The 27,391-nt window shown below is 42.2% G+C and overlaps 1 protein-coding gene and 1 long non-coding RNA gene across 4 annotated transcripts in view; one reads left to right on the forward strand and one right to left on the reverse strand.

The window, feature by feature from the left end:
• PDE4C (phosphodiesterase 4C) overlaps positions 1-27,391 on the reverse strand; it is a 707,892-nt gene that overhangs the window by 338,941 nt on the left and 341,560 nt on the right. Inside the window, exon 1 of one of the 2 annotated variants that reach the window (XM_033954584.1) lies at positions 7,438-7,732. The exons of the other annotated variant lie outside the window; for it this stretch is intronic. Within the exon in view, the coding sequence (XP_033810475.1) occupies positions 7,438-7,697 (260 nt within the window). The 5' untranslated portion in view covers positions 7,698-7,732. Of the gene's footprint in view, positions 1-7,437; positions 7,733-27,391 lie in introns of those variants that run through there. 2 annotated transcript variants of the gene reach the window in all.
• LOC117364869 overlaps positions 7,644-27,391 on the forward strand; it is a 45,881-nt gene continuing 26,133 nt past the window's right edge. The window contains exons 1-2 of one of the 2 annotated variants that reach the window (XR_004540327.1): positions 7,644-7,780; positions 19,058-19,185. This is a non-coding gene — a long non-coding RNA (uncharacterized LOC117364869). Of the gene's footprint in view, positions 7,781-19,057; positions 19,485-27,391 lie in introns of those variants that run through there. The other variant, XR_004540326.1, reaches the window with a different exon arrangement.

Below are 27,391 nucleotides of genomic sequence, written 5' to 3' on the forward strand. Positions count from 1 at the left end.
CTGTGTCTGAATTCAAGAAGGTGTGGGATAGGCATGTGGGATCGCTCAGAGAGAGAAAGAGATATGGTTACTGCAGATGGACAGACTAGATGGGCCATTTGGCCTTTATCTGCCATCATGTTTCTATGTTATGATCGCTGTTGTCAGTGCCCTGATATCTTCACCCTGTTGCACACCTGGCACCCTCTCACCAACATGGGCAATCTCAGGGGCTATTGAGAACTTTTCAGAAATATACCAAAATCTCTGAGTTGTAATTTAGCCCCCCTCCTACCCAATGACTAAGCACAAAAATTATCCTTTAGTAATCAGCCATATTGCAAGCAGAGGGCAGTAGGAATTAGCATGCATTAATGGTGCAGCTGCAAACACCAAAGGCACCTCTGGAGGAATAGATGACAGTTCCATGTTATCAGTTAACAGACCTTAACAAGAAGATACATTCCCTGCAATTCCACTGTACGTCAACTAATAACACATTCAGGAACTGTTTTTGGAGCTTGAAGTTAATGCCTGTGTTACTAAGTTCTATTGTGGTTTAATAAATAGGTCCCTTAGTATTTCTAAACTAGAGTGAATGTAACTACTAATTTGTGAACTTATGAGATACTGGTAAATGATGATACTGGTGCATTTATACAGGCTGGCCTACTTTCTAGCTGTCAGTGACTAAGCAGTTAAGTGAGCCATAGGTTGAGGAGAACAGAAGTATTTATTTATTTATTCATTTTTTTTAGCCCATCCTCCCAAAGGAGCCCAGAACGGGTAGAATTCTCCTATTGGTCAGAAGCTATAGGCGGGAGCACAAGCAGCTCTTCTATTGGTCAGAGACTATGGGAGGAAGCATAAGTAGCTGGGGGAACTCTTATTGGTTAAAAGCTGTTAGAGGATGCACAAGCATCTGGGAGAGTTCTTCTACTGGTCAAAAGCCGAGGAAGGAAGTACAAACAGATGGGAGAGTTTATAGTTATAGTTTATTTAAAATTTGATAAGACGCTTTACAATATATTTCAAAGCGTTGTATAATTAAAATTAAAAAAAAAAATAATGGGCAAAATCATTACAAGGGCAGACAATACAAGGACAGACATACTAAGGTGGGAAGGAGGAATAAAACAAAAGGGAAATGTGGAAGAAAATTACAATTTTTTTAAAAAAAGATTAAAAACAGAGCTATTGGTCAGAAGCTAAGAGAGGAAGTATGGGTAGATGCACTGTTGCCTGGTCCGCAGTTTTCTCACCCAATTGTGCCGCTTTAGAACGCTGGTTGCGGGAAATTTTCAGTAGCTGCTGATTGTGGTTTTATGGGCTGGTTTTAGATTTTTGTGCTGTAATTTGGGCTGCATCATGACTCAGCATTCAGCAAGTCAACACTTACCCCTTCTTCTACTAACGCGCAGCGTGGGTTTTAGCGCCAGCAGCGGCGGTAACTGCTCTGACACTCATAGAATTCCTATGAGCGTCAAACAGTTACCGCCACTAAAATCCATACTAATCTAATCCTTAAGTTTATATACTGCATCATCTCCAAAAGAATGGAGCTCGACACGGTTTACAAGAACTTAAAATAGTGGGTAGAGAAGAAGAAAAAGGATTACATGAACTTATATGTAGAAGGGGGGAGAAAAAGGGGGGAAGGATAGAACTACAATTTGCTGAAAAGCCAGGTTTTCAGTTGTTTGCAGAATAACTGAAGGGAGCTCAGGTTCCGCAGCGGGGTGGTGAGGTCATTCCAAAGACCTGTGATTTTGAAGAGAAGGGATTTTCCCAGTTTGCCTGAATAGTGGATGCCGCGTGGAGAGGGGAAGGCTAGTTTAAGCCTTTGGGCAATTCTGGAGGAGTCGGGACTGGAGGAGTTGAAAGACAGTGGGATAAGAGGAGGCAGGATTCCGTGAATGATCTTGAAAGCCAGGCAGGAACATTTGAAATGGATTCTGGAGATTATTGGGAGCCAATGAAGTTTGGCAAGGAGTAGGGAGGCATGGTCAGACTTGCGTTTTGAGAAGATCAGTTTGGCTGCAGTAATACTTTTTTTTGATAGATTTAAGTAGATGGCGTTGCAGTAATCTAGTTTGGAGAGGATGATGGATTGGACAAGGATGGCAAAGTGTTGTTGGCTGAAGTAGGATCTAGCTTTCCTCAGCATGTGAAGGCTGAAAAAGCATGATTTTGCCAAGGAGTTGAGGTGGTCATTGAGGGAGAGAGAGGAATCGATAGTGATACCAAGGACCTTGCATGAGAACTCGAGCTGTAGTGTATCGCCTGTGGGTAGTGTGAAAAGTGTGGGCAGGTGTTCGAATTTTGGGCCGAGCCAGAGTAGTTTTGTTTTAGATTCGTTTAGTTTCATCTGTACCGAGAGGGACCAGGCATGGAGTCTCATTATGCAAGCTGTAATGTTTTCGTGGAGGTTGGTGAGGTTCTGGTCAGTCTCAAGGACAAGCATTAGTAAAACAATGGGTTAATGCTGCAGACCATGTGTTCAGTATCCCACCAATGATGGACCTTGCCCGCCCTCTCTCCACAGCTAATCATAATCAGAGCCTAGCTTTCTCCCAGGCTGAGCCTTCTCTAACGCTGTCAACCCTCAGCACAAGCGGCAAGCTTCCTCCCACCATTTCAAGCTCTGCCTCCCAGTCTCAGGCTTCCTTTTTATAGGTTCTGCTCCCAGAGCAGGGTGGGGTGAATGTTTCCCTAGCATGCTTAAGTCTTTCTTTTTTCTACTGCCTGCAGCCTTCCTTTAAGATGAATGCTTCCTGGGTTCTGGTTTTGGGACCGGGCTCTATCTTCTAGAAAATGACAAAAGCGAAGTAAGTGAAAAAAATAAAACAACCAGTTTAAGAATGATTCCTTCCCCAGAGTTCCATTTAGGCTCATTGTTGGGCGGGTTCTGGATTTATCTGGTTTCAGTCTCTCCTTTTTGGGACTATGGGTGTTTTTCTGGTTGGTTGATGTGAGATTTGTCCCGACTCCTGGGTTTAGTAAGCTCAGGCTGATAGCCACAACTGTGTCTCTGGTTCCCTGTGAATGCAATGTAATACTAAGCAGCAGAGAAGAGACCCAAGTACTTCCTTTTCCACCAGGGGAAATAATGTCAGTGATCTCAGCCCATCCAACATAGTTGGGGCAGTCTCCATTGAGGGCTACAGACTTAGTCCAGCGAGTTTCCGAAAGGTCATGGCTGCCATTTTAGAAGGCAACTCTGAAAAGGAAGGAGCGAAAGGCTCACGCTCCTGCCTTAAAGGCTCAACTGGACCACCAGGTACCTCGGTAGGATCTGGGGAGGCCCTTCCTATACATGGCAGAGTGGAGGGGGGCGGGGGCATTATAGGATTGAGCTGCTATGAAAAGGCCATGCTCCTGCCCCAAAGATCCCCCCCCTCCCACCCGCTGGACCTGGTACCTAGGTAGGCCCTTGGGGGGAGGGGTAATTGTGGGTTGGAAGGGAGATGGGAAAGAGCCTTGGCTATGGGTTGGGGGAAGAGGGGGAAGAGAGGGATGAGAGGTGGAGAGACCTGCGAGGGGTTGAAAAAACTCGGACTGATGAAGAATTAAAGCTCATGCACTAAGTTGTGTTGAGCAGTATACTTTCAGTATACCTCTGATGGTCCAGAGTAGGGGTGTCAAAGTCCCTCCTCGAGGGCCACAATCCAGTCGGGATTTCAGGATTTCCCCAATGAATATGCATAAGATCTATTTGCATGCACTGTTTTCATTGTATGCTAATAGATCTCATGCATATTCATTGGGGAAATCCTGAAAACCCAACCGGATTATGGCCCTCGAGGAGGGACTTTGACACCTCTGCTCTATTTAGATGCTGAAGTTGTATCCATGATTGGTCCTTTAGCATGGCTAATTCAGTGTCAGGCATTTAACTTCTGTTTATTCACTTCTGCCAACACCTTACAATACTATATAAATTTCTTATACCCTGCAAAATTTCAACAAGGATTCAATGTGGTTTACAATATAAATACTTCTACTAAAAAAAAATTGCTAATCTTAAATATTCTTTAATCCTAAATATTTTTCATATAAATACACACAGTCAATATACAATATATTAAACATATAAGCACAGGATACCAATTCATCACATAATAAATCACCAAAATGCTCCTTTGATAAACCAGTCAATCCATAAAAATGGAAAAGTAAAGGAGTACTGTACTTTATTTTCTCTAGAATTGTCGTCTCATCCTGGGCTCAGCTGCAGATTTTAAAGTGCTCAGTGCTCCCAAACAAAAACATAAGTGAAAACAAAAAATTTAACATCCCAAAAACTTCCACTTCTAAAAAAACCACTGTCCAAGTTCATCAGTTCAACAATCCATATTCAGTAATACAAACACTCGATGCAGTTCATAGTATCAGATATCACAGACTTCCTCAACACAGTATGCAGCCTCCGGTAGTTGTTTGACCATAAGTGTTTCACTTCCAGCTTTCTCAAGAGGAAGAGAATTGCAGCACTATCCTTTTCAAACAGCATCCAGCCTCACATTGGAATGAATTCCTGTACAGGACAAGAACATAAGAATTGCCATCTCCGGATCAGACCCTGGGTCCATCAAGCCGGTGATCCGCACACGCAGAGGTGTACCCTGGCATAGTTTTAGTCCCCATATCACTATATGTTCTCAAGGGAGATGTGCATCTAATTTACCCTTACCCATATCACTCTGTGCCACTCTTAAGGAGATGTGCATCTAGTTTACCCCTAAATCCTAGAACGGTGGATTCTGCAATTACTTCCTCTGGGAGAGCATTCCAGGTGTCCACCACTCGCTGCGTGAAACAGAACTTCCTGATATTCGTCCTGGACCTGTCCCCCCTCAGCTTCAGTCTATGTCCTCTTGTCCGCGGCACACCCGTCACCAAAAACGCTCTCAAAAACCACAGACTGAAATAAAAAAGAACTGCAGACAATTTTTAACTTTTTAACTTAATTGTTATTTAGACAATTCCTGTTTGTCTAAATAACAATTAAGTTAAAAAGTTAAAAATTGTCTGCAGTTCTTTTTGGCTTTTTGATATTTTTATTTAATAACTTTATTCTTATATCCCGCCTATAATCTTGCGACTTCTAGGCGGTTTACAATAAACTAAACTGTAAATACAATCAAGAGAAGTTTTACATACAGCGAATTAGAGAGTATAGCGGTTTACAGTAAAGAAACTGTAAATACAATCAAGAGAAGTTTTTCATACAGCGAATTAGAGAGTATAGTAGTGTATCTCTCGTACAACTACTTAAAGAGTATAGCATTGTACATCTGATGACATTAGTAATGTTAACGTCAGTTTGTGTGTTGCAAGGCCAGGAAGCGCCAAGTTGTTTAGACAGAAGTAGAAATATTCCGTAAGTTTGTATAGTGTTCATGTTTAGTGATTAGGGGGTTTGGGGTTAACAGTTGCAAATTCAGGTGTGATAACCATTTAGGGCTCCTTTTACAAAAGGTGTGCTAGCGTTTTTAGCGCACGCACTGGATTAACGTGCGCTAGCCAAAAAACTACCGCCCTTAGTCTTTTTGAGTTCATTGTTGTATTACAATATAAATACCCTCGAATCAGGATCGACAATTTTTAACAAATATTTAAGAACGCTCCATAGATAAAAAGATGCGTCTTCAACATTTTCCTGAACTGATAATACGATTCAATTTGATACAACCATAATGGTAGACTATGCCAAACTTTGGGTCCTTAATATTCAAACGTTGATTCATGTAATTGTTTAGGGTGAACATGCAGGGAAAATTTAAAGCGCTGCATTGATCTTGAATTATTAAAGACCTCAAAATATTTATATCGAAAATTAACCCACTAGAGCCTAATCCATATAGAGCCTTATGGACCATACAAGTGATCTTAAATTGGATTCTCTTTTTCAATGGTAACCAATGCAGTTGCTTCAAGAGTGGACTAGCCCTTTCATATTGATTTACTTGAAAGATTAATCTGGCCGCTGTATTTTGGAGCAACTGTAATCTTCTCTGTTAAACCACAATGAGAGTTGCAATAATCCAAGCATGGAAGCAAAACAGCTTGTACAACAATCCTAAAGCTAGCCTAGCTTAAAACTGATCTTATGGCTCTTAATTGTCTTAATCTAAAAAAAATCTTTTTGACCTGATCGGTTGGGGGCTTTTATTAGACCAGATTTCCAATGGTGTTGCTCATGTGCTTTTGAGACCAGATTGATTTCTGCTTCCGCCATCATTCCAGGGACCAACAAAGATGTCTCCTAAAGAAGATCTCAAAGGTTTACACAGCTCAACACTGGATAAAAGTTGGGCCACTACAATATAAATCACAGCCTGAAATAAAGCCTACCGTACTTTTTCAAACCTGCTTTTAACTTCTAACACTTACCAATGTCTGTTTTATCATTCCCTCTGTAAGAAATTCCCTAATCCCTATTTGTCCCATTTGTCTGTTTTGATTAGATTGTAAGCTCTATTGAGCAGGGGTTGTCTCTTACATGTTTAATGTACAGCCCTGCATACATCTGGCAGTGCTATAGATAAATAGTAGTAGTAACAGAAAATCCATTTTCCTCTAGGACCAGAATGGCTAACAGAGCAGAGTTCAACTCAACGTCACGCTCAATACAGGAAACCTACCAATGAAACTCAGCTTTCCCCACTAACCCTACACCTAACACGTGTCCAAGGCAATGCAGGTAATACAAGTCAAGCTAGTCTGTTGGGTTGCTGTGGAAGCCACAAGATAGGCCAATGAGCTGCAGTGAGCTCATGAACTTAAAAAGGAAAAGCAAGTTGTTGGAGCACTGTGCTGGGGGTAGGGATAAAAGTCAAGTCATCTCCCACCTTTCCAGTGATAGAAACAAGAATAACAAACAAAAGAATGTCTGAATAAATGACAGAGTGCCATCTATCAAAATAGAAACAGAGCATCAAAAAAATAACAATCCATAAAAGAATAATGCAAAGCCCACTTCTCCCATTAACACCTCTGTGACATGAAGAAGTGGTTTTATTTTCTTTTGCCTCAGTTACTATTTGGACTGTAAGCTCTTTGGGGGAGGCACCAGAACAGCACTGCAAGTGTTATAGAATTGCTAAATATTCCTTTTTTTCTTCTCAATTCAAGTCCACTAAGTGGTTTGTCTGAGGTGTTTCCCCTATTTCAGAGCTCTTCAAAAACCTGTCCTGGGCTGTCACTGCCGGCTGGGGGTTCAGGACCCCCCAGTCTTCAATCTTTGGCATGCCCTATAACCTATGTACCAAAACAATCAATTTCCACTACTTCAGATTTAGAAAAGGAGCTATATGTCCCAGAGTCAGCAGCACACCTCCCCTACCCCCAATGACAGTTCTTGCTCACTGACAAGCCTACTCCTTCCCCCAACCCCCCCACCCCAAAAAAAAAAACAACAACAAATAATAAATATCCTTCACCTCTGGCTCTTACCATGGGGGATGAGCTACGGTGAACCGTCTCTGCATTCGGTTGTTACGACTCAGCAAGAGCGTCCTGAAAAACAGGGGCGAGTGTCTCGGGGAGCTCTGGGGCGAGTTTCGGGGTGAACTCCTGGGAGACGTCGAGGGAGAAATCCGTAACGAGCTTCTGGGCGGAGGAACTGAAGCCACCTGAGACGCTGCCGGTGTAGAGGTCAACATCTTGGGAGAGGGACTTCTTTCCTCCCCTGCCTTGTCCCCAGCAGGCAGCATTTTCCCCTTCACTTGGCCTGCACTAAACCCTGCTCCCGGCGAATCGGTATCCAAGCTGTGGAAATCCGCCAACCCCAGTCCAGGTGAGCTAAAGTCTTGGCCTCTTCGGGGGTTTGTTTTTCTTCAGGGCAGACGTGTTCACTCCTGCACTGCACTTACACTCCCCTGAGTGTCTTACGTGGAAAAGTGTTGCCACCCAGGGGGGGGCAAATGCAGCGGAATCGTCCCCAACCCTCACAAAATAGTCCCGCATGTGGTTACGTACAGAGGACGGGATCTCTTGCAAAACAACGCTGCCGTTTCCCCTCAGGGCTCACTTCTCTCATTCCACAGGGCATGTTCTCAAACTCATCTGGAGCTGGTCCCAGAGTTTACTTATCAGAGAGGAGGAAGTTTCTCGGGTGATGTGCCGGGCTGTTCTGTGTTGGCGCCAGCAAAACTTCTCCCCCCCCCCCTTCCTAAGTTAACGTGAAAAAAGAAAAGGCTCCCGGGTGCTGTGCCTGCTAACAGCCTTCTCATACTTTCTCAAGATGCCTAGTTATGAACGAAACAGACGTTTGCCTCTCCTCCCCTTTCCTCTTTCTTGCCAACACAAACTTGACGTATTATATCACCTTTAAGCCTAGAAAAGAAGCGGCACATGGGATTTACCTAGGCTAAGTGTAAAGGTCTCTTTCTCTTTATTTATTTATTTTTTTTAATATAATTTAGTTAGCTACTTAGACATTTTTTTTTTAATTTGAATTCTGCAATTCCTCTGTTCGGGTATTGGGGGCGTTTGATACTGTTGCAGGCTCCTCCTCAGCTCAGTGAAAGGGTGCTGCCTTCCTGATTGTCATCAGGACTCCACTATTCAAGCTTAGAACCAATACTGACAAAGAAAAAGACTCCGGGAAAAAGTTTAACTTGAAATTATTTCTAATTGGGAAAACTAATCAGGAATAGACAAGAAAAGAAAAAAGAAAAAAAAAAAGAGCAAAGACAAAAAGAATGGAGTCCTGGGGGGAGGGGTAATACTGAGAAACAGCTAGCTGCTTGTTGAGGAAACAAGAGTATCTAAACTTAAGGTAAAAACAACACAGGACATGTTGGGATTTGTAATGGCAACGCATCACGACTTGGATACAATTCAGAAAACTTGCTTAGCTGAATTCTGTTTTGAGTTACTGTTTGGGATTAAAAGCTTTTACATTGTAGAAGACAAATGGTTGCCCTGTCTCAGATTCCTCCTGCATGTACTTTCACAGACGCTTCCTGAAGTTCTGTTGCTCCAAATAACTATTGTTGCTGTAGTCTAGCATACATCTACTATCTGGCCTTTATCTTTTTACACTCCAAAAAAAAAAAAAAAAAATTGGCACTTAATTGTTGACCTCCTGGATGTGCAAATTTCCACAGATAAATGCCCCAGTTCCTCTCCAAAACGAACCTTCCACTAGTGTCGTAGTATGATTTTGGGGAATAAATCTGATGAAAAGTGTGATGTAGATGGACACTTAAAGATCCTGTCGCAAAGAAGCACTCGGACCAGGAGAAAAAGGAGTGTCGAAATAGTTGTTCCAAAAAAGCTGAGCGACTAGTTTGTGGCTGAGAATAATTCAGAGGTTTATGGGCTCCTTTTGCAAAGGTGTGCTCAGGGCAGGATTAACCAATAGGCCCAGTAGGCACGTGCCTAGGGCCCAAAATGGTCAGGGGGGCCCGATGAAGGAGAGCATCAACATTGTATTTTCCAAATGGCGATGGGCCCCTCCAGCATTGATCGGAAACACGGGCCCCCCCAATCGGCAACGCACACCCCCCCCCCCCCCATCGATGGAAAGTAAGACAAGCAAGCAATACGGGTAAGAAAGGTAACGGGAACTGTAATTTTGTAAGCGGTGCTGCTTGCCCAAAGCTTCCCTCTGATGCAGATTCCTGTTTCCGCCTGGGTGCATGGTGGGGTGGGACGGGGCAGGGGGGCTCAGTGTACTTGTGTGCCTAGGGGCCCTCGACGAATTAATCCTGCCCTGGGTGTGCTAACGGTTTTAGCGCACGCTAAAATGCCGCATGCGCTAGCCACTACTGCCTCCTTTTTAGCAGGCAGCAGTTTTTCGGCTAGCGCATGCAAATCCAGCGCACACGCTAAAAACGCTAGCGCACCTATTCAGCCATCTGCATGCAAGTGCTCTGTGCTGGAAATCAGAACTTACTTACTTGGAAATCAGAATCTGTGCTGTAGGTGCAGAACTTACTTCACCTGATTTGGCACTACCTACTTTTATAGCATCCTAAATTTAGGTTATCACTTGTGTGGGTGGGGGTGGGAGAGAAGAGAAGAGAGAGATATTTTTAGGAAGGTTTCTAAGTTAGGCAGAGGCAGTACAAGGGTATTGGATGACTAGCTGCAAAACTTCAGCTGTGTCATCCCCCCCCTCCTCAAATTATTTTCATGTCTCTACGTCCTCCAAGGGATTTAAAAAAAAAAAAAAAAACTCAACCATCATGATTATTTTATATTCCAACCTAACCCATCCCAGTACAATCCTGAGAAATGCATAAATGGGATTCACACTTTTAAATATTAAATTCTGTTTATATGTACACACAAAAGGGCAATTTCTATAAGCTATTTGGAAATTATCCACCCTCTGCAGGTGAAAGTACATGCTGATAGTTCTTTGAGTTGTCCAGTTATCAAGGAGTCGATACTCAGCCAGTGATGATATTCCCATATATTGAATGCTGAGCCATGTCCAGGCACCAGCATCAAATATCTGGGTTATGCCGCTGGCTATCTCTTATACGGCTAAGTGCAATATTCAGCACTTAACCACCTAAGCAACACCACATAAAAATGGGACTGACTTTTAGGCGGTTCGACTTAACTACTAAACGTAGGTGGTTAAGTGCTGTAAAACCACATAAATGCCAACTTCATCCCAGACCACCCCCAAAATAGCCACTGTGAGTTCAGTGGCGAGAGTTAGGGTGGAACTAACTGGTTAAATGCCACTAAATATCAGCTGATATCCCCAAACAAGCAATTTAACTGGCCAGGAGCTCTTTCTGTCCATTTAAATTGCTTTAAATATCATCTCGCCGCTCCCCCCCCCCCCCCCCCCCCGGATTAAGGTTACCAGACGTCCGGGAAAAACCGAACATGTCCTCTTTTTAGAGGACTGGAGGGATTTCCAAAACCCAGCAGTTTGTCCAGATTTTGGAAGGCCATATCTGAATATCCTCTGCAGACATCCAGATACAGCCCTGAGCTCGAGGAAGGAGATATGCGGTTCATGTGAAGGCAGAGCTGAGCGGGGTGGGGCAGAGCTAGGGGCAGAACAGGGCAGGTGTCCTTTTTTTTTTTTTTAAGAGGAAATATAGTAACTCTACCCAAGATCTATTTTGTTTTGACTACAGCTGCTCCTCTTAGAAACTACCCAATTTTCCCAATAGTTATGCCATCCCTGAAGTTAGGGAGCAAGATTTTTTTGGAATATTGGCTTTGGTGACTGGGTAAAATGCGGACCCCACGGGACCTTGCGGATCTTAACTGCATGCCCTTAAAACTCTGCCCACCTCAGGAGTGAGCAGGATCTGTGAGGTCTGCGGGAGTTAAAACGAGGATCCCTGCGGACCCCATGCCATGGCCACTTTCTTTTTAAGGCTGTGCAGTAGAGGTCCGCGTGGGGTCTGTGGGATCCTCGTTTTACCCAGTTCCTTGTCTTTGTTGCCAAGCTAAAGCCACATCTTTTCTGATCTGGTCAGGTTGCAAAAAGTAGCTTTAAGATTTCGAAGGAGGATTGGTGTAATGACCCCCATTTTTCAGAATAGCAGATCAAGACACAGATTTAACCTCACTGTGGGTCTGGAGATGTAGTTCTGCTTTTTCTTAGCAAATTGCTCATTAACTACAACTCAAGTATGCATCAGGACAAACCCAGGACTGGATCAGCCTGTTCTGTCTGACTTGAGGACTGAGTTGAAGTGACAGCCGACACCTTCAGTATGAGATAATTACTAACAGAAGGTGAGGCCAAATAAAAGGTTAGAGGCACTGCCTTGTGTGTTGTTTTTGTGTGTTGTTTTTTTTTAATTGCTTTGCTTTTTTTAAGGCAGTGTCTGGAGCACTGGAACCTAAAATCCCATGATTCACCAGGGGTGCTGTGGAAGCCTATTCTTCCGGAGACCTTCCAGCATTATTCATTCTGAGCTGTTTCCACAAATATTATTTCATCCTGGTAACATTTGTCCAGAACGAAATGCAGGCTCCAGGTTTGGTATAGTGTTGGGAAAAAGATAAACAGGAAGACAAGATGGTTAAAATAAACAGACCTTTGATGGCCTTTCCCAGCCAAGGCTAAATTCAGCATGGGGATGTGTAGGTGGAAAGCCAGAAGAGAGCTTTTATGAAGACTTTTAAAAAAGTCACACCCAGTCTTACTAATTACCAAGGTTCTTCCAACACTGTGTTGCCAAGTGCCCCAGTTTCTGTAGGAAACCTTTAGGTCAATTCTGGTTTACTAACATCTTGCACCTTTACCATCCCTTCCGCCTCCCACATGTTATATACTGTATTTTTGGTACCTGCCTTGCTGATTTCAAAAGTGAAAACAGAAGGAACATGCACTATGATGAAAGTACAAAATCCTAGATTGACCATAAGAACATAAGAGTCTTACTGGGTCCATCAAGCCCAGTAGCCCGGTCTCACGGTGGCCAATCCAGGTCACCGGTACCTGGCAAAAACCCAAAAAGTAGCAACATTTCATGCTACCGACCCAGGGCAAACAGAGGCTTCCCCCATGTCTTTCTTAATAACAGACTAATAGTATTACTATTAACATTATTATTACTAAGTCACTCTTTGGGAATCAGGCCACTTACAACAGAAGGGACCAGTGCAAGGAGGTTGGGCTGCAGAAATACCAGAGATCTGTTGTGTGTGATCTGACTATACAAGGTCACATGGCTCCCTCCATTCACCAGCAGAGCCCAGGCCCTGGCCTCTCCAAAGTCAAAGCAAATATCACTGGGACCTAAGGCAACTCGGAGCCTTAATATATATATATATATATAATATAACAATATATATATATATATTTTTTTTTTTTTAATTTTAATTTTTTTTTGTTTTGCTTTGCTTTTTTGGATACACATATATATAAAAAAAATGCTGATGATTTCTTACTGTAGCTTGTACCTTGCTTGGGGTATAAGGGATTGTTTATCCTGCTATACTATGTTATTTGTTTTTGGATGAAAAATTATAAAATAAAAATTTTTTAAAAACCCATCTCAAAGCAGACTTTCTAGATAGATGTCTTTCTGGTTGTTCTGTCTGCAGTGTGTCCAAATCTTAAGGGTGTGTGTTTTGGGCGGGCTTAGGACTTGGACTCTTTGCAGGCATAACCAAACCTTTAACTAAATGTCCTGGGCTTTTTTTTAGACGTTTGGAGCTAGACCTCTTTTCAAAGAAAAAAAAAGGTGCTCAAACTGACCAGATGACCACTGGAGGGATTAAGGCATGACCCCCTTACTCCCCCAATGGTCACTGCCTCTCTTTAACCGCCCAAAGATGTGAACATTCTAGTTTGTATTACGAAGGGGTGCTGAAATGTTCTCAGCCCAATTTGCAAAAACAAAATTCTATGCTTTGACATTGTTTCAGATCATTGATTGAACCATATCCACATCGTTCTCTTCTTGGTTGGGCTGAAAACTTTTTGGCACCTCCTCGTAATACAGGTTAGAATGTACTGTTTTTTCACATCTTTGGGTGGTGGGAGGGGGTCGGTGCCACCGAGGAGCCTTATTCTCTCCAGTAGTCATCTGGTCAGTTTGGACACTCTTTTGACCCTTATTTGTTTTTAAAACATGTCTAGCTCCAAATGTCTAAAAAAAAAAGCCCTAGACATTTTGTTAAAGGTTTGAATATCCCTGCAGAACATCGAAGTCCTAAGCCCACCCAAAACATGCCTCTTTTCAGAAGTCTTTCTGGTTGTTTGTCTCCAGTATGTCTAAATCTTAAGGGAGGTGGGGGGGGGGGGTTTGGGGATCGCAGGGCAGAAGGGCTTGGGCTCCCTCTTGCCCCGATGTTGTCGGGAGGGGGGTGATGTATCGCGGCAGGAGAGACTGGCCATCTCCCCTACCGCGATGCGATCACCCCTCTACCCGAACTGCCGCGACCCGCAGCAGGAGAGATGCCCAAGCAGTGTCTCACTTCCGGTTCACCACACAATTGTTTCCCACGTACACACCTTTATAGGACCCCTGAAGAAGACTTTTTGTCGAAACGCGGACCATGTTGGGTCCTGTATCCCTAGCGGACTAGGTCCTTTAAGGCTCTTATGTGGATGATTTACTTTTATGTGGATGGAATTATTTTATGTGGATGTTTTTAGTGTACCTTTGGAACTTTGATACTTTCAAATAAAGTCCATTTAGGAACATCGTCACTCCACAGAGTTTTTTTTGTTTTCTCTGGATTTTCTTCTTTGTGGATATTTTGGGGTCAATTCCTTTTGTTTTTTGCTCAACAGATAAAATACATCAAGTTGAATATAAGGAACTTGATTGAAAAAATGAAGCAGATGAAATTAAGATACCAGCCTATCAAAGAGTTGAATCTTTAACAATTTTCTAAAATCAAGATAGGAAGAGACCTCTAACATAATTTTTCCAAGCCATACATTCAGTTTAGCGGCTTGAAATGAGAGGGTTCTCTCAAGGAACTTCTTATAACGACAGGATTTTAATGAGGGATATGAAAACAAGTGCACTCTACGTGTGGTCTTTTTGGCATGACTCAAAGAAAAATGAGACATGAGATAACCTGATAACAAACCTGAAACTGATTTATAACAAATACAGGAAAATTTGAACAGAATTCTCGACTCTATAACGGCAACCAATGGAGTTTCAAATAAAAAGCAATGATATGCTCCCATTTTTTTAAAACCAGTGAACTTGTAAATTATGGGGTGGGAGGGAGGGTATTTTTATTGTTACATGTTGTATAAGTATTGATTATGTGATAGATAAGGGTGGGGAGGGGGGGATAAGAGAATATTATATGTATCATTGTTGATTATTAATGGTTATTTGTATGGATATGTTATCACACTTATTATAAGTTTAAAAATGAATAAAGATTTTAAAAAACAAGCAAACCAGTGGTCCTTGTATTATATTTTTAGAAGTTAAGAAAAAATCAATTCGGGAATGGAATGAAAAGTATACTCTGTAGCAAAGGGGTGAAATAGTCTCCAGGTATTACAAAGGCCCAGATTTTCCATCCATTTCAGGAGAAATCACCACCTAGTAATAAATGAGAGGGAGGTAAATCCTTGATTACATTAGCTAAGTTCTGGAAAAACAGAAGGTCATCACAGTTTGGAGCATAAGAACTTAAGAATAGCCTTAGTGGGTCTGAGCAAAGGTCCCTCTAGCCCAGTATCCCATCTTCACGGAGGCCACTCCAAGTCACATGTACATGGCAAAAGCCCAAATAGTAGCAGCATTCCATGCCACTGATCCAGGGCAAGCAGCGGCTTCTCCCATGTCTGTCTCAACAGCAGTTTATGAACTTTTCCTCCAGGAACTTGTCCAAACCTTTTTTAAAACCAGCTACATTATCCGCTCTTACCACAATGATATCTGAAAGGAATGTATGTTAATTGTGAGGTAGCACCGTCTACCTGTTTGAGCTGCAGAACTGGATAATATAATTAAAGGAAGAGAAGATTTCTAGAAAAAGGCAGATTTATTTTTCTTACCAACAGTGTGAAACAATACCTAGTGCGAATTTCAAGTGTTTAAGTAAATGTACCTGTATATACTGTATTTCTCAGTCATGTGTCTTTTGAAGAAAAAATTATATCAGAGGACAAATGTGTTACATATGACCCAAACTTTTGATATTTAAAGGGATTGTTCAGACCTTTATAAAGGTGCGTTAGGGCCTTAACGCATGGAATAGCACGCACTAAATTGCCCCGCGCGCTAGACCTTAACGCCAGCATTGAGCTGGGGTTAGTTCTAGAAGCGTAGCACGGGTTTAGCGTGCGCTAAAATCCTGCATGCGCTAAAAAGGTTTGCGCACCTTAGTAAAAGGAGCCCTAAGAGAAAGTATTTTAAGAGGCAAAGATATTATTGGATATTAAAAGGAAAGTTTCTGGAAGCTTACTTCCAGACCAATCAAGCATTTAAAATACCATAGCAATCTATAACACTCCATAGGATCTGAGTGTCTGGAAAGCAAATACCAGACATTGCTATTAACATAAATATTATGAATAGGATTCAACAGGAGCAAGCAAGGATAAATATCTGCAATAATGGAAGTAGTATAAGAAGCTTAATAATGTTGACAAGCATGTATAAACAAAGCACATAGACAACAATGAATGTGCCTGGTTGAGGCAAGACAATAATAAAGGATTATCTATCCGCTGTACCGGAAAGGGTTATCATGCCGCTGTACTGAGCCATGGTGCGCCCTCACCTGGAATACTGCGTCCAGCGCTGGTCGCCGTACATGAAGAAGGACATAGTACTACTCGAAAGGGTCCAGAAAAGAATGACTAAGATGGTTAAGGGGTTGTAGGAGCTGCTGTACAGTGACAGATTAGAGAAACTGGGCCTCTTCTCCCTCGAGCAGAGGAGATTGAGAGGGGACATGATCAAAACATCAAGATACTGAAGGAGATAGACTTAGTAGATAAGGACAGGTTGCTCACCCTCTCCAAGTTAGGGAGAATGAGAGGCACTCTCTAAAATTGAAAGGAGATAGATTCCGTATGAACGCAAGGACGTTCTTCTTCACCCAGAGAGTGGTGGAAAACTGGAACGCTGTCCCGGAGGCTATCATAGGGGAAAACACCCTCCAGGGATTCAAGACAAAGTTAGACATGTTCCTACTGAACAAGGACGTACGCTGGTAAGGCTAGTCTCAGGGCACTGGTCTTTGACCAAAAGGGCCGCCGCGTGAGCGGACTGCTGGGTGCGATGGACCACTGGTCTGACCCAGCAGTGGCATCTCTTATGTTCTTAAAGTACACAAAGACCTGGCATCTGTCTCCAAAATAGATAGAACTATTAAGATCAAACTAATAAAACATAGGCATAATTATTGCAACTGTTTAAGGACCAGATTCAGTATAACACTAACAAACCTGATATAGAGTGTTGGAAAGGCATTGAATGAAAAAAATCAGCCATTTGGTGCATCCTCAATCCTCTATAATAAAACCCTAAGCGCGCATGCGCACTTAGGAGGCCGTGTTCCCTGCCACCGTGGTCTGCTTCCATGGCCGTATTTGATTTGCAGCACGTGGGGCAGCTTGCGGCTCGTGACAGCTTGTGGCGTGTGGACAGATTTGAGCAGCAGAGGCGGTTTGACTCCTGCGCTGCTGGGACGCCTCTTCTCACCCCCGGACAAGCAAACGCAGCAGCCACTGGGCATTTGTTAGGCTGGCCACTTCGATAATGTGAGGTGGGCTGGCCTAACAAAAGCCCCGAGGCTGCCTGGGCTACCGGATACTGGATAGGGGGGAGCAGGGAAAGGAGAAGGCCTACTGCTGGACAGGGGGATCAGGTAAGAGGTGCTGCTGGAGAGGGGAGAAGTAAAAGGAAGGGAGAAGGCTTACTGCTGGACAGGGGGAGCAGGGAAGGGGTGCTGCTGGACAGGGGGGAGGTAAAATGAATGGAGAAGGGCTGCTGCTGGACAGGGGGAGTAGGCAACGACGGGTGGTGGTGGACAGCCGAGGAAAGAGAGAGACAAAAAGAAAGACAGACAGATCTATTCTAGCACCCGTTAATTTAACGGGCTAAAGACTAGTGACAGAATAACCTTGTTGGCCCAAATAATCTTGTAAATCATTTGGATCTTCAAAAGATCTAGTTGCATTCATGGTTGCTGGGAAAGAAATTCTGTTGTTGGTATACCGATCCTCTGCACAAGATAAATAGTTTTGTACTATCTGATCTATCATTCTTTGCATTCCACAGAGTCATTTTGAATTTGGCAAAAAGGAGGGTTTTTTTAAATGCCCATGAGGTTTTGTTGGGGCAGGCATTGAGCCGCCACGGTGGCTGGCTTGTGCTGCATTTTCTGAGAATTTAAATGCAAATAAAGGAGGAAAAAGCAACTCGTGCAGGCCAAGTTGGATTGGTTTGTGATTGTTAGATTCCAGTGAAGTTTCTATTTATTGGACCATATTTGGTGAAAGTGTAATGTTATGATCCAAAATAGAACCATTAAGATCAAACTAATAAAACATAGGCATAATTATTGCAACTGTTTAACCCTTTCAGGACCATAAGGATCGTAGGCCAATTTTTGTGGTTTTGACGACATTTTTATGGTAAAAAGGGCTTGCAGATGCCAAAAAATTGATTTTTTTGGTGAAATATCATTATTTTTATTTAAAAAAATCACACTTCTGGCTTATGGACAGTGTGGCAAGTGAATCTTCTCGTCAATCTGGCAACGACGCTAATGAATGAATGTCGGAACCAGTTTGTTTACATAAAGGCAGTATCATATGGAATCCGTACATATCAAATTTAGAACTGTAGACTATCCCAATCAAAATTGATAGGATTTTAAAGTTATGGGACAAATATGTCCCTTGGTCCTGAAAGGGTTAAGGATCAGATTCAGTACATCACTAACAAATCTGATAAATAGAGTGTTGGAAAGGCACAAAGGGCTCCTTTTACTAAGTTGCGATAGCGTTTTTTTTGCGTGTGCAGAATTTTAGCATGCACTAAACCCGTGCTACGCGGCTAGAACTAATGCCATCTCAATGCTGGCGTTAGCGTCTAGCACGCGTGGCAATTGGGTGGACTGGCCCAGGTGCTAGCTTGGTGGCGCCAGTACCTCTTCACCCCCCCCTACTCATCCCTGTTGCCATGACATTGTTCCCCTGTACCTCCGTACAACTTCGCCAGCAGTGAGCAGGCTGTCCTACGTTCTGCTCATGCCGGCCTCATCCCTCCTTTGATGTCACTTCCTGTGTGTGGGACCGGTATGTGACATCAGAAAGAAGCCTCAGTTGGTGTCATCAGTGGTTATTCCAGTCTGCTTATTACTGGCAAAGATGGGAAAGACGTACGAGGGAAGGGCACGATGCAGTAATTTCAGAGGAGGGTGGCAATGTCAGGGTGGCAGGGAAGAGCAGGGGGGCCCAGTTATGGGGTGGTGGGGGCAAAGGTCTTGGTGCCAGGCGCCTCTGCCCTGGGCACCAACTTCCCTCAATACGCCACTGTAACATATATGTATTTCTAAAAAGGATGAAAAAGAGCTATGAACCATTTCCAGTCTCTTTCTGAGCACTTCTATAATTGATAATTGTAATAAGGTTTCTCCATCTCAACAGGTTTTTCTGAAGCAAGACACTGTATCATCAGCATTAAACGAAGAGCTCGCCATTGCAGCTGGACACATCCAGCTGTCGAACATAAAAAGACAGAATGGATACTTTTATATCTTCTGCTGAACAAAGAGGTAAAAAACCCATGCGAAGATGTTATTGTACATCAATATTGTGGACTCAGTGGTCTCTTTAGAGTTTCTCAACAGCTGTTAGGGAGAACCTGACACTGCAAAAATATTCGACAAGGGACCTACGAGGCCAAGAAAACTAATAATGCCTAAGTGCAGAATATTTTTCTGTTGTTGTAATAAAGGATTGCACTGATCCAATTTGTCCTGAACCAGGATGGTCTCATGTACTTTAATAAAAAAAAAGATGGCATTATCAAAAAAAGAAAGAAAAACTGCTTAATAATAAATGATCATTTATTCCATCACAAACATATCTTAAATTAGACAAACACAAAAAAATAAAATCAATAACTTGTACCTGGCACAAACCACCAAAATTATAAAACACCAGACATAAATAAAACTAATAACCACAGTTGCTGAAGGTATAGATAGAAGCCCAAATGGTTTATATTGGTTACCTAGGTCTGGAAAGGGATGTTCAGAGTTCACAATATATTCTAGAAAAGACTGATTCAACAAGAAGTCTTTACATGAAAGGATGTGGAAAATCAGCTGTGACTTCCCTGCTGATTGCAGTAAGAACAGCAGCTTTACACAAAACCATGTTTAAAACCATTCAGGGCTTTCCACCTCTTATGTAAGGCTTTCTACCTCTTACTAAGCTGCGATAGCGGTTTTAGCGTGCGCACTAGACGCTAACGCCAGCATTAAGCTGGCGTTAGTTTTTCCGCATAGCGTGGGGGTTTGCGCGCGCTAGAAATGCTAGCGGACCTTAGTAAAAGGAGCCCTTAAATATGTAACAGAGTAAACAACAGCTGATAGAGACCGATATGGTCCATCCGGTCTGCTCAACAAGGCAGCCAGAGCTGGATTTGCGGCTCCCTGCAGTTTACACTCCTCTTTCCCTGTTTACAGCGTGAAGATCATTTAATTTTGCTTTGATTTTATGCTCTTTCTATATAGGGTTCTTCTGTGTTTATCCCACATGCTTCTGAATTCTGACACTGTTTTCGTCTTTATCATCTCCCCCGAGAGGGTAGTCCAGGTATCCCTTACCCTCTCTGTTAAAAAGTATTTTCTTAAAAACTTATTTCAGCTTGCAGATCCTCTGCTACCAGACAGATCTAGTAGCGTATCGGGCCGCCCAGTGGTACAAATTGATTTTTGAATTTTTAAATAAGAAGCCAAAAAATAGTCTTAGAGATATTTGGAGCATCAAGATAAAACAGTATATTTCTGTGTCTTGTTGGCCACGAATTTGGATTTGGAGGTTGAAATGTACAGCGTCAGCATCTATGAGACAAACATGGTTATTTTTATTACATAGGATTTTTTGGACCCCAGTTCGTTTGCAAAAAATAGACAATTATAAATCTAATAGATGCTGGCATTGTCATATTAATATAGGGACTTTGGATCATCTGTTATATTTTTGTCCACTGATACTTGGTTTCTGGAAGTCAATTTGGGGACAAATAAATCTCATTCTTGGGTCATCTATCCCCTTATCCTATGAGGCTGTAATTTGTGGTACGTTACTTCATGTTAAGCCTACTTTAGACAAGTATAAAAGTCGCCTTTTCCTGATCATTACATAATTGGAAGAACCATGACAGGATTAATTACACTTTTTGGTGGGTAAATGTGTGTACCACATATAAGTATGAAAGAATGATGGTGGAACGTTTGGGGACTAGTAAGTCCTTTAATGATGTATGGAGTCCATTGACTACTTTTGTTGCATTACAGTAAGGGTCATGTTTCTTCCCTTTTCATTAGATTTCTTTACACATCCAGGGAAGGTGGGTGGGTGGGGGGAGGGAAATGTGCGTTGAGGAGTTAAATTATTTAATTATAATATTGAAATCACATCATATGTATTATTGTATTAATAATTAAGATGAGGATGGGAGTAAATGATTGTATAGTTATTAGTGCAGTATTTATGATTTACCAATTGTACTGCACTATCAAAGTTTGAAAATCAATAAAGATTTCAACAACAAAAAAAGTATTTTCTGGTGTTATTCCTACGCCTACCACTCTGCAACCTCAATTCATGTCCTCTAGTTCTATTGCTTTTTCCATTTCTGAAAGAGATATGTACAGTGGCATAGTAAGGGGGGGGCGAGGAGGAGGGGGCGGTCCGCCCCAAGCACGGCTTTCCTAAGGGTGCAGAACCCCTCCTCCTCTCCGCCCCCCATTCCTTTCCTCTGTTTGCCACGTGCAAGCACCCCTTGATTTCCCCTGTACCTTTTTTACCTCCCTGGCGCGAGGTTGCTGCCCGCATCAGCATAGGCACTCTCTCTCTGACGTCACTTCCGGGACCTGCGCCTAGGAAGTGACATCAAAGGGCGAACTGGCACCAATGTGGGCATGCTGCTCACGCAAGAGAAGTTAAAAAGGTACGGGGAAAGGGAAGGGGGCGCCACTGGATGCATATTATATATTATTAATACTTTTGCTTTGGCTGCACCACGTAAAGAAGGTATATCAAACGCTTTACCCTTTACAAATTTAAATGTCTGTGAATGGCGGATTTTCTAAAATTCTAGTCGTAAGCAGAGCCATGCTCCAAAACACAAAGGGCTCCTTTTACCAAAGTGTGCTAGGGCTTTAACACGCGGAATAGTGCACACTACATTGACCCGCGCGCTACACCTTAACGCCAACATTGAGCTGGCGTTAGTTCTAGAAGCATAGCGAGCGATAATTTCCTGCGTGCGCTAAAAACACTAGCGCACCTTAGTAATAGGAGCCCATAGTTTTGTAATTTTGAGGAATTCTTTCCTCAGACTCTCCTCCCAAGCCCAGACCCAAATGAAAAATCAGCACACAGCTACATCCAACTGGAAACAGATGGGAAATTCATTAATAAATGTATGATTTTGAGGCATGCCCAAACCACACCTAGAATATTCTGTTTCTTTAAATATCTGTGCACCATGGACCCAGTGGCATAGCAATGGTAGGAGGTGCCTGCGGTGGTGGCATCCTCATTCGCCCTCCTCTCTGCCCCCCCCCCCCGTACCTTCTGTGTCAACCCCCCATACCCTCCTCTCCACCCCCCCACACCCTCCTCTCCACCCCTCACTCCTGCCGCACCATACTTGTGCCCTCCCTTCCCACTCCCGTAACTCTTAAAATCTTTGCGAGCGTGAGAAGCTGCGTGCACTGGCTTTCTCTCTGATGTCACTTCCTGCCCTGCGACCTGGAAGTGATTTCAGAGGGAGCCAGGCCAGAGTGAGCAGCAGGCTAGAAGTAGTTGCTCATGCTAGTGAAGATTTAAAATGCGTACTGGGGGAAGGGGAAAGGAGGGCGCAAGCATGGCATGGGGGAGGGGGGGCGGAGAGGTGCCAGTGCCCCCACCAAGATGGCACCCGAGGCGGTCTGCCCCTCCATCCCCCCTTACTATGCCACCGCAGGGACTTATAGGCAAAAGCAGGGCTGGCTTTTCTAAAAGCATGCAAATCAGCTAATTAAGACATGTTAATGGTGCATCATTCTTCTAAACTCAATTATAGAGAATGTCCAAATTGAATTGCTGAAAACATCTACTCAAGAGCTCACACAGCTTAACCAAATTTTTCAATGTACAGATATATTATGTTGAGACCAATGCAAAGAAAAACATATAGACCTGATATTCAAATGTGTTATGCTCCTAACCTAAGGGTCTTTTTACTAGAATGTGTTAAGTTTTGGGCTTAATGCAGTATAAGCTAGGATTTTAAGGTGCCCTAAACCCAAAACTAATACTACATCGACAAGGGGCCTTCCTACAATTTTTTTTATTGCACGTCATTAAATATTTTGGCTTTAAGCAACCTCTTGTGCAAGTGAGAGCAGGTGCAAGAAATATCTTGATGATCAGGACCGATGCACTGGACATACCAGTTGTGTGGATCCTTGCCTGAAATGGTCCTATGACATCAAGTGCACCACTTGAAGCCACTAGGAGCCTTGGACATAGAAGGAAAAACCTCTTCTACGAGGTCAAAGGATTCAATGGTCCGGGGAGGTTGAGTAGATGGTATATTGAAAAAAGTTGATGCTCCTGGCCTGAAAACAGGCTGAAAAAAGCCCGAAGGCCCCAAACCAAAAATCGATCAGAAATAAAAATTTTTTTAACTACATGCAAAAAAGAAAGAAAACAGAAAAAATATGACTTAAAAAAAGAGGAAAAAATAAACAGGAAGGCAAAAAAAAAAAAAAGCGCTCAAGTTTGACGTGCTTAGAGAGGCTTTAAGAACAACTTCTTAGCTCTATGGAAAACTCAGAACTGATGGTTCTGCAAGCCAACATCGGATGGGAAGGCACCTGTGCACCTGTGGTAAGGCAGCCTTGGAGTTTTAAAGTGACAGTACTCTTTTAAGACTGTTTGTATCGGGTAACCAATCATTCATTTTACCAGCCTGAAAAGAAAGAGTCTTATCCTAAAATCTCTTGTAAAGACAGCCTTTCAAAGAAAGAAAGGAGAACAAATGGGATCTACGGGTACATCTGGTGGTACAAACTAATAATCTCTACAACTGTACACAAAAGAGCAGATCAGAAGAAAAATGTGTCCAAACAAGCTTTATTTACCACTACCGATATCCAAACAGAATGCCCTGAATAATAAAGTATAATGAGAGATTACTGGGAATAGAATGAATGATTAAAAATTAAATTAATAAATTAAATTTTTTGTGTGATGGGTCCTCAGTTTTCACAACTCATAAACCGAGGACCCATCACACACAAAAAATTAATTTATTAATTGAATTGAATTTTTAATCATTCATTCTATTCCCAGTAATCTTTCAATATACTATATTATTCAGGAATAAGTTTTTCATTCTACTGCTGTTTCATTCTTTCCTATTTAGGGTTTTGAGTTTCACAAACAGAATGCCCAACATGGCCGTGTTTCACCCTTAAAGGGGCTGCGTCAGGGCAATTAGTTACCAAGTGGTGTTGAAAGCAGCTTCACCAGCTTGATTAAACAGTGTTCCTCCACTGAGTGGCAGCAGAACACCACAAGTCCTTCCACTGAAAGCCACTTGATTACTAATTGCCCCTGACGCAGCCCCTATATAGGTGAAACAGTCGGGCTGGGCATTTTTTTTAACCTCTGTATAAGTGCGCATTTTCCTATATAATTTTATGGAGTTCCCTACTCTTTTTTTTATAATTTTATATGTAAACTGCAATGATCCGTGTGCTGGAAATGGCGGTATATGATAATGGCTGTATGTCTTTTGCAAGTTATTTTATTATGTATGTTGTATTGTTACCCGCCTAGAATTGTAGGACATGCAGGCTATACATTTTTAATAAATAAATAAACATAAACATTCTGTTTGGACATTGGTGACATTAAATAAAGTTTGTTTGGACATATTTCGCTTCTGATCTGATCTTTTATATGCCTTTTTATAGAGTACAATTTTATAGAGTATGTACATACATTGTAACTCTGCCCCTAGGAACGCCTATGCATGGTTTATGGAGAAGCACATAGTTTATTGTTTATTGAAAGCTTCTACACCTCTATTAATGACTGGATAGTCAATTCAGAGCAGTTTACATAAGCTTTTATAATGGTGTTATGATACCTGAGCTTCAGTAATTGTGTTACTATACCTGAGGTGCTATTATGAGCTTCAATGATGTTGTTACAATACCTGAGCTTCGATAATGCTGTTACAATATATAAGTAATTGATATTACAATATATGCGCTTTGGTAATGCTGTTACAATACATGAGTATACCATATTACATTCTTTCTATGTATATTCCATATTTTATGTATGTGTGTATATTCGTTGTTACTCTCTCCTGAACACATTGGCTGATATTCAAAGCAATTTAAATGGCAGGAGAGGATCCTGCCTGCTTAAATCACTTGGGGCCACCTAACAAAAAAAAACAGTGGGCAGGTCAGAAGCGGTACTGGTCATAGAGAATGACATGGTGACAGAATTTGTCACCGTCCCCTTGGATAACCACGGGAAACCATCCCATGTCATTCTTTAGTGTCTGTCTCAACCTCAGTCCTTTTACTGCAGCATTCTTCAATGCAAGGATTGAGGGTCAGTGGATGTGCCCACCCATACTCGGATTCTTCCCTCTCTCCTTAAAGAATGACATGGGGATGGTTTCCTGCAGTTATCTGCAGGGATGAGGATGGCGACAAATTCTGTCACTGTGGAGGCAGAAAGGGGAGGAGCCTGCAGATAAGCTGAAAAGCTATCGTAATTGACCCATTTAGTTATGCGGGTCCCAGCACTGAATATCAGCCTGGACTCGAATAAAATTTTTTTCAAAATTTAGAAAACTCTGCTAGATTTTGTAACTTGCGAGTTATAAATTTTCCCAAAGCGCCTTTAGTAATTCCTTGAGAAATATTCAGGAGATATTTTAACAGAGATTTTACAAGTCCCACAAGAAACCTTTCCACATATACCTCAAATCTACTATTTGCCCTCTTTAAAAAAGGAACCTGTGAAAGATCAGGAGGGTCCCACCTTGGAAATGGATGTTTTAAATAGATCAGAAATTTTGGAAGCATTTGAGGCTCAGTCAATGGTACTGGCCACTTTAGTAGTAATAATTGCTCTAGAGCAGTGGTGCCCAATAGGTCGATCGCGATCGACGAATAGCTCGCCAAGGCAAAGTGAGTCGATCACCAGGACTCACTTTGCCTTGGCGATCTATCGGGCCGATCAGTCTTCCTCTCCCCGACGTCAATTCTGCCGTTGGAGAGGAAGTTCGGGCCAGCCAATCGCTGCCTGGCTGGGCCGAACTTCCTCTCCAACGGCAGAATTGACATCGGGGAGAGGAATGCTGGTCGGCCCGAAGCAGGGAGAGCATGGGGCGGCGTCGGCTTTGGGACCTGTTATCCATTGGTGGTGGTTTGGGTCCTGTTCCCCGATGGCAGCGGCAGTGGCAGTGGCTTGGGGAAGGGCAGGGAGAAAGAAAGAAATTTGGCAGGCAGGGAGACAGAAGGAAAGAAGAGAAACAGAAAAAAAGAAAGGGGGCATGAAGAGAGAAAGAAAGAAAGGTCAGGGAGAGAGGAAGAAAAAGTTGGGGGAGGGAATGAGGTGTGGAGGAGAGGAAGCATACAGGCTGAAAGAAAGATTGGATGCACAGTCAGAAGAAGAAAGTGCAACCAGAGACTCATGAAATCATCAGACAAGGTAGGAAAAATGATTTTATTTTAAATTTAGTGATCAAAATGTGTCTGAATTTATATCTGCTGTCTATATTTTACAATATGGTCCCCTTTTACTAAACCGCAATAGTGGTTTTTAGCGCAATAGTGGTTTTTAGCGTCGAGAGCAGCGCTGGGCATTCAGCGCAGCTCCCTGTGCTAAAAACTGCTATTGTGGTTTAGTAAAAAGGGAGGGGATGGGTATTTGTCTATTTTTGTATGGTTGTTACTGAGGTGACAGTGCATAGAGTCATCTGCTTTGACCTCTTTGAAAAAACCCCGGAATAGGAATGATAATTAACAATTCTATGCGTACAGTGTGCGTTGTGTTTTTTTTAAATTTTATTGTTGTTAGATCATTTTGACTTGGTCATTTTAAAAGTAGCTCACAAGTCAAAAAAGTGTGGGCACCCCTGATCTAGAGACTGGCTTCTTTGCCTTTGCTTCAAGAAGCAAGATATTCCATTTATGGGGACTTTGATTAGGATTTTTCTGTATCTACTCATAGTAAAAGAAACTGAAAAGAAGGAAGTACTTCAGTTTGGAGCACTCTTTTTTTTTTCTTAAATACGCATGTAAGTGTGTGGTTAAGTTAAAGTCAGTTAAATATGTATTTTTTAACATAACATAACATAACATAAAAATTTATATATAACCTTCAGTACCTTAGGAGTTCTATGCGATTTACAAAAGAAAATTGAAATAGTGACAATAAAAAACAAATGATCTAGAAATTACAAAAAATTCTTAAGTAGGTTGTCAATAATTTCCTGAACTGCTGGTAAGAGAGAGAGATAACTAATAGATTTACAAACTCTTTATCACAAGAAGCTGCCTGAAAAGATAGGAGTCGTTGAAACTAGCTCTTGTATAAATGACCCTTTACCGATGGAAAAGCAAATAAATTACAATTACGTCTTGGGCGTTGTGAATTAATGAATATAAAATGATCCACAAGATAATAGGTGCTAATCCATGTAAGACTTTATAGTATACACAACCA

This window comes from Geotrypetes seraphini, chromosome 8, assembly GCF_902459505.1.
Source record: "Geotrypetes seraphini chromosome 8, aGeoSer1.1, whole genome shotgun sequence".
Taxonomy (NCBI): Eukaryota; Metazoa; Chordata; class Amphibia; order Gymnophiona; family Dermophiidae; genus Geotrypetes; species Geotrypetes seraphini.